The sequence below is a fragment of the Manacus vitellinus genome, unplaced genomic scaffold (genome assembly GCF_001715985.3).
Source record: "Manacus vitellinus isolate BGI_N305 unplaced genomic scaffold, ASM171598v3 scaffold_16_pilon, whole genome shotgun sequence".
Taxonomy (NCBI): domain Eukaryota; kingdom Metazoa; phylum Chordata; class Aves; order Passeriformes; family Pipridae; genus Manacus; species Manacus vitellinus.
The window spans coordinates 15,707,868-15,714,165 of NW_021939189.1; the positions used below are offsets into that span (position 1 = coordinate 15,707,868).

Genomic DNA, 6,298 nt, shown 5'->3' on the forward strand with positions numbered 1-6,298 from the left:
TCAGCAGGGTTATTGCCAGTGGGTTTCATCACAATCAGCCCCCATCCCTGGAGAAGTTACCACTTGTGCCCCAACACACTGATGGCATCAGGTTCGAGGAGAGCATGTAACGGGTCTGGACAAGGCCAAGATCCACACCAAGAAAAGGGACATTTGGGATATTCAGTTCCTGAAGCTTCACTCTGGGAAGCAGTAACCAGAGGAGCCATGGGGGTCACACTGGCAAAACAAATTCCATTAAACCCATGGGCCACATCCACAGGCTTCATCGCTGCGATGTCAGACATGGGAGTAAGGGTGACCTCGCCTGTGGACATGGCACCACAGAGCACTGGCTGACATGGAAGGGTATCTGAAAGAACCGACAGCAAAGCTCCTTCCTACACCCTGCAAAGACTTGAGGGCTGCCAAACCCTACAGTGAGATACTAGAAGAGCACAAAAGCAGAAGCAGAGGCAAGTAGGGTGAGCTGGCTGGGGCATGAACTGGCTGGGGCACCAAAGCACCTCATCAAGTCAAAACACTCCCTGCTAAAGTGTTCATTAATCCAGCCATGGAGATACAACAGAACCTCCTGGCTGAAGATGCCAAGCTTAGCACACACCTACAGACAAGGAAGTCACCTACCCTGGGCTGAAGCCAGTGGAGGGACAGACAGTCTCCCTTCATCCACAGATGGAGACCAGCTTCCCTGCCTGGAACGGAAGAGGGAGCAGCACAGGGTTAAGCAGAGGACAAGCTGATGGAGTCCAAAGGTTGGGCTGAGTCATGTTGTGGCCGTTCCTGTTTCGGTCTGAGCAAATTTCTCGCTTCCCAGGCAGGGTTTGTTGCCAGGCCAGAATGAACCTGTCCCCTTCATCCCCTCGATGCACTGCCTGGAGGAGTGTCCCTCCCACAGCCAGCATGTACCTCCGTTCTTCACTTCTCCTTTGGACTCCACATGCAGTTTTTAGGGCACCTCCACAGTTTTTAGGAGACAGGATGAGCCCAATGCCATATCCCCCATCACCACGTCCCCCATTGTACCCCCTCTGTCCTCCACCCTGTCCCAGGCATCTGCCCAGCCTCAGGCTCTTCCTCAAGAAACAAAACTGTCTTCCCACCCCTTGCCATGCAGACACCTTTCTTCTCCTCGCCCACGGCTTTCCCGACCCAAAGGAAGCCATCCAGCTGCCCCCAGGAGGCTGATGAAACACAGTCAATGATTCCTAAGTGCAAATGCAACACATGTTCCTGCAGATCCAGACATCAAATCCCTTCTCAAAACAAGGATCAGCCCTCCAAGCTGAGCACTCACTGAGGTGGTTGTGCCTGAATATAAACAAGTAAAATGGTAGAACCTTCCTCACAGGGTATCAGCATGGAGATGACAGAATGGTTTGGGTTGGAAGGGACGTTAAAGATCATCCTGTTCCATCCCCTGCTGTGGGCAGGGACACCTTCCACTAGACCAGGTTGCTCCAAGCCCCATCCAACCTGGCCTTCCAACACTTACAGGGATGGGGCAGCCACAGCTGCTCTGGACAACCTGCGCCAGGGCCTCACCACCTTCACAGCCAAGAATTTCTTCCCAATGTCCCATCTAACCCTGCCCTCTGGCAGTGGGAAGCCATTCCCCCTTCACCTGTCCCTCCATGTCCTTGTCCAAATTCCCTCTCCAGCTCTCTTGGAGCCCCTTTAGACACTGGAAGGGGCTCTAAGGTCTCCCTGGAGCTTCTCCAGGCTCAACACCCCCAGCTCTCCCAGCCTGGTTCCACAGCAGAGGGGCTCCAGCCCTTGGAGCAGCTCCGTGGCCTACTTTGGACTCACTCCAGCAGCTCCACATCCTTCTTATGCTGGTGCCCCAGAGCTGGAGGCAGCTCTGCAGGTGGGGTCTCACCTGAGTAGGGCAGAGGGGCAGAATCCTCCCGCCTCTGCTGCCCACACTGTGGGACCAGCCCAGCAGACAGGGAGTTTCTGGGTGCCAGCTCACAAGGCTGGGGCATGTCCAGCTCCTCCTCCACCAACACCCCACCTCCATTTTACCCCTCCAGCTGCAGAGGATTTCTGCAGCTGCATTAGTGAAAGAAATAAATCTTTGATAGTAACAGCACAGCAAGTCATGCAGGGTACGACCCAAGGTCCAGCCAGCTCCAGTGCTGCCTGTGACAGCGGCCAACACAAATGGCTATGATGGAATGTAACAGCCAAGCACGTTGAAATACTTCCCAAACCACTTCCCAAGCTCCTGTCCTCCTCGTGCTTTTCCCAAGCAAAAAAGACATTGTTCTGTACAAACCCTGATGGGCTTCTCCTCCACAAACCCACCAAGTGCCCCAGAGCACTGGCGGACTTTCACCATCCATAGTTTTTAGTAGCAACATTCCAGTCCATCATATAGAACAGCATCTGCTGCTCTTCCTGGTTTCATTCACTCTGGTTCCACTGCCAGAACAGACAAGGGAACAACACATCATCTCCACACCACTCCTGAATTTTACAGGCTTTAGTCACCTGCCCCAGGGTCTTCCTCTCAAGTGGATATAGCCCCAAGCCATTTAGCAGCCCTTGTCCCAGAGACATCCCATGGCTAACCATCTCCACCACTCTTCTCTCTATACATGCTCCCCAACAAAACCCTAGCCTCAGAACCTCTCCCAACTCCACTGTGCCCTCCCCACCTATCCTGGTGCCTACACTGTGATCCCCACACTAAAGCAGCTGGGGAGCTGCCAGCTGCAGACACAGCAATGTGCACCCCAATGCTGCTCAGCCACTCTACCAACCCCAGCAAATGTTGATGGCAACAGGGCCGAGCCATCCCAAACACACATGCTTGTGATGCTCACCCCATGTGCGGCAAACATGTGGCTCCACAGGCACACACCGGAGACACCCGTGTGCAGCTGGCACAAAGGAGAGCACAGACCTCCACATGCTCAAAGTTTTCCCCATTTACCCACAGAACTCCAAAATCTTCCCCATTTACCCATCAGCCACTGTGATTACTGAGAAACAAGAAAAGAGTCCCAAAATGGCCATGTCCAGCCATGCAGCCACCCAGAGCCCAGCACCACCTGGACAGATAGCCACTCACCCTGTAGGTCGTGTGCCACTGGTGGGGCTTTTTGTGCCCTTGGTGACCTGGAAGAGCAGCTTGGCCAGCTCTGCATCACTGCCGCATGTCAGCAGAGGAGCAACACAACAAACATCACCCACAGCCCTGGCTGGCCCCAGGCTGGATCATCACCACCCATGGGACAGAGCCCACGTACCATCGGCAGCTCCAGGAACGAGGCGGTGACTCCTGTCAGCCCTGCTCCTTGTGCTCACCCACGAGCCCATGCAGATCCCACGCTCACTGACACATTAAGGGATCCTTCTCTGCACATGATGCAACCAGAGAGAAATAAATTCCTCCAGGGGCTGCAGGGAGCCTTGCCACTCAAGGGGAAGTCAGCGGGACACAGAGCACAGTGGCCCACAGAAGCCATGTGTCCCGTTGGGAGCTGGAGCTCAGCACCAGGACATCACCTTGACTGCAGAGTGACAGAGGCCAGAGAGGCCTGGACCCACTGGCACAGCCACAGCACCAAAGAAACCAAATCCCAGAGGGCACAGCAGGATGGTACCCGGAGCACAGTGGTTGCAGGTGATTTGCTGACACACAGTTCCCAGCAGCCAGGCACAGCTTGACAGTGCCATTCCATCGCCACGTCCAGACACCGGCACATCACATGGCCAAACCACCTTCACACCAGAACCAGCAGGCACCAGCCATCACCAGTGTTGGTCCCAGCAGTACCAGACACATGGTCCCATTCCCTTGCCACCCACAGCAGGACATCCTGGTACAGGAGCAGCAATGTCACCCACACCCTGACACCTTTCTTACCTTCTCCGATTTCACCTTCTTCAGCTGCCGGCACTCACTTTCCCCATCCTCCAGCTCCGACTTAACTCCCAAGGGATTGAGCGCAGCTCCCGTGTCAATAGCTATACTCCCAAGCTGCTCGGCAGCAGCAGGCTCTGTCCCCTGGCCCCCATCATACTGTCCCACCCTCACTGCCAGGGCCAGGGGCTGCAGCACGCTGGACTCCTTCTCCACCGCAGCCCCTGCACCCTCACTCCTTTCCTTCTTGCTTTTGGATGAGCCACCCTCCTTCTCTTTCTTGGAGCCGGCCACGCTGCGAGACGCCTTGGCCGACTTCTCCGAGCCCTTCGGGGTGACGGCAGGCACCAAACCACCTGAGTTCGCGCCATCCCCAGAGCGTCCTTGAGCCTCCTTCTTGCCACCAGCTCCCTCACTGGGAGTGAACAGGGAGGACCCCGGGGTCGGCTTCCCACTGTCCTTGCCAGTCTTGCTCCTTTTTGACTTGGATTTGCCCTCCTTGCCCTGAGGGCCCGGCACTGGGCTCACAAACTTGATGTTATCCGGTAGCGTCGCCACTGCGTTGGGTGCCGGGAGCCCCACCTCCTTGGAGCCCGACATTTCCAATTTCTGCTGATCCTTCTCCAAATCAGCGTCCAGGTCAATGATGAGATTCCCTACACCAATGTCCCACTCATCCCCGCTGTCGTACGTCTCAACCGGGTTCGCATCAATTCCTTTCCCTCCGGAAGCTCCGCTGCTCAAGGACATCTTAGAGTTAACAACCCCTCACGATTCAAGGCTCTTCCCTGTCTCCACGCCCTGGGGGTCACCTACGTCCTTGGGGGGCTTCCAGTGGTCGGGGTCTGCCCAGGTGACGGCATCGCTGCTGGAAGGGAAGGCAAAGAAAACAAGGTTACACACGAAGAGCCACAGGCAGGCAGATCTGCCTTCATTGGCAGTTGCACCTGCAGCCAGGAGAGATCCGGGCAGGGTGAAACCCCCAACCTCCCAAATCTCCCCTCGCAGAATCCTCCTGCCATCCCCCAGGCTGGGGCTGCTCGGCAGCTGCCCCCACAGCAGCAGCCATCTGGCACCGGTCCTCGATCAATACCAGCCCTGGCAGGTCGCGGCTCTCGGCTCCAACAAGACATTACTCACACGTTTCCCCACTCGCCATTTCCCTCTGAATTATCGAGCGCTGCCCCTGGGAGGGAGAATTGATTCCTCTCCTGCTGATGCCACCCGGAGGGAGGGCTCCTCTCCACACCAGCCTTGCTGTGAGGGACGAGAGCCGCTCGCCAGGGAAGTAGAGTGCCTCAGTGGGAAATAAATCCCAGGCTTCAGAGTGCTTGTGACACTTGGGAGGCATCAGAGCGGTCGACAAAGGCCAAATCGCAGTGGGAAGCACAGGGTTCCCATCCCACACCTCCGGGCAGCACAACACAGCACCCGGATTTGGGATGTTTACCACCATCACCTCCAGAATAAGCTTCCAATGGGAAACCAAGACACAATTGTACAAGTACCCAGTGTTAACTGGGAAGTGGGGGCTCAGCCCTACCTGCCCATGCCACAGCTGACCCCTGTGAGCCCAAAATATCTCCTCCCAGCTTCCCAGCCCCTCACCCCCAGAGGGAAACAAAAAAAGACACCCACGCGCAACCTGACACAGCTACAGAGTTGTGGCAATTACCCGACGAGACATAATTAACACATGTAACAGCTTCTTCCCAGCACCATCCAGCCGGGCCGCCTGCGCTCCAGAACCCTTAAGAAATCCTTGACCACCCATTTGGATGAGGCTCCTCTCCAGGAGCACTGTCCTCCCCTTCCCCACCAAGCTCCGAGCCTGCTGGTTCCTGGTACTATTTACAAGCAACACTTCAAAAACAGGTGACTTGAAGAGAAATGAGAAGGGAAGGGGAAAAAAAAACACACACACACACAAATTTCTTCAAACCCCAGCAGGCAGGAGCCTGGAAAGCAGCTTCACGGTGCGTTTCCAGAGATGCAAACACTGTAAAAATGCCAGGGATTCTTTCATCAGCCAGGCTGCCGCAGCCAGACCATTTTCCATCTGCTCCCCACAGCATCCTCGGCTCTGTACAGCTAATAATCCGCTCTCTGACAGGTCATTACGGAGATTTTTAACCCTAGGAGCTGGGGGCTTGCGTGCAAGCTGGAAATGAAAAGCACTGACCTCTCATTTCAGCAGCGGGGAAAGTGCCGAATCAGGATATCACTTTGTGCACCGGAGTCACTAACGGCTTCCCAAAGCTGCCCTGCGTGTTTCTACTATTACCTCCTCCTCCTCTTCCTGCCCCAGGACCTGCTCCCCAGTCCCAAGCCAGGGTGTCCAGCCCAACCCCATCAACCTGTCTCTTCGGAGCCTCTCTCCAAACCGCCGGTGGGGCCAGCAATTGGCAGCGACCACCTCACCTCTGC

At 55.8% G+C, this 6,298-nt stretch overlaps 1 protein-coding gene across 1 annotated transcript in view; it reads right to left on the reverse strand.

Annotated features, from left to right (window-relative positions):
• ZNF609 (zinc finger protein 609) overlaps window positions 1–4,737 on the reverse strand; it is a 47,295-nt gene extending 42,558 nt beyond the window's left edge. Inside the window, exon 1 of the mRNA XM_029958733.1 lies at window positions 3,875–4,737. Coding sequence (XP_029814593.1) covers window positions 3,875–4,621 — 747 coding nt within the window. The 5' untranslated portion in view covers window positions 4,622–4,737. The remainder of the gene's footprint in view (window positions 1–3,874) is intronic.
• Between the last annotated feature and the right edge of the window lie 1,561 nt (window positions 4,738–6,298).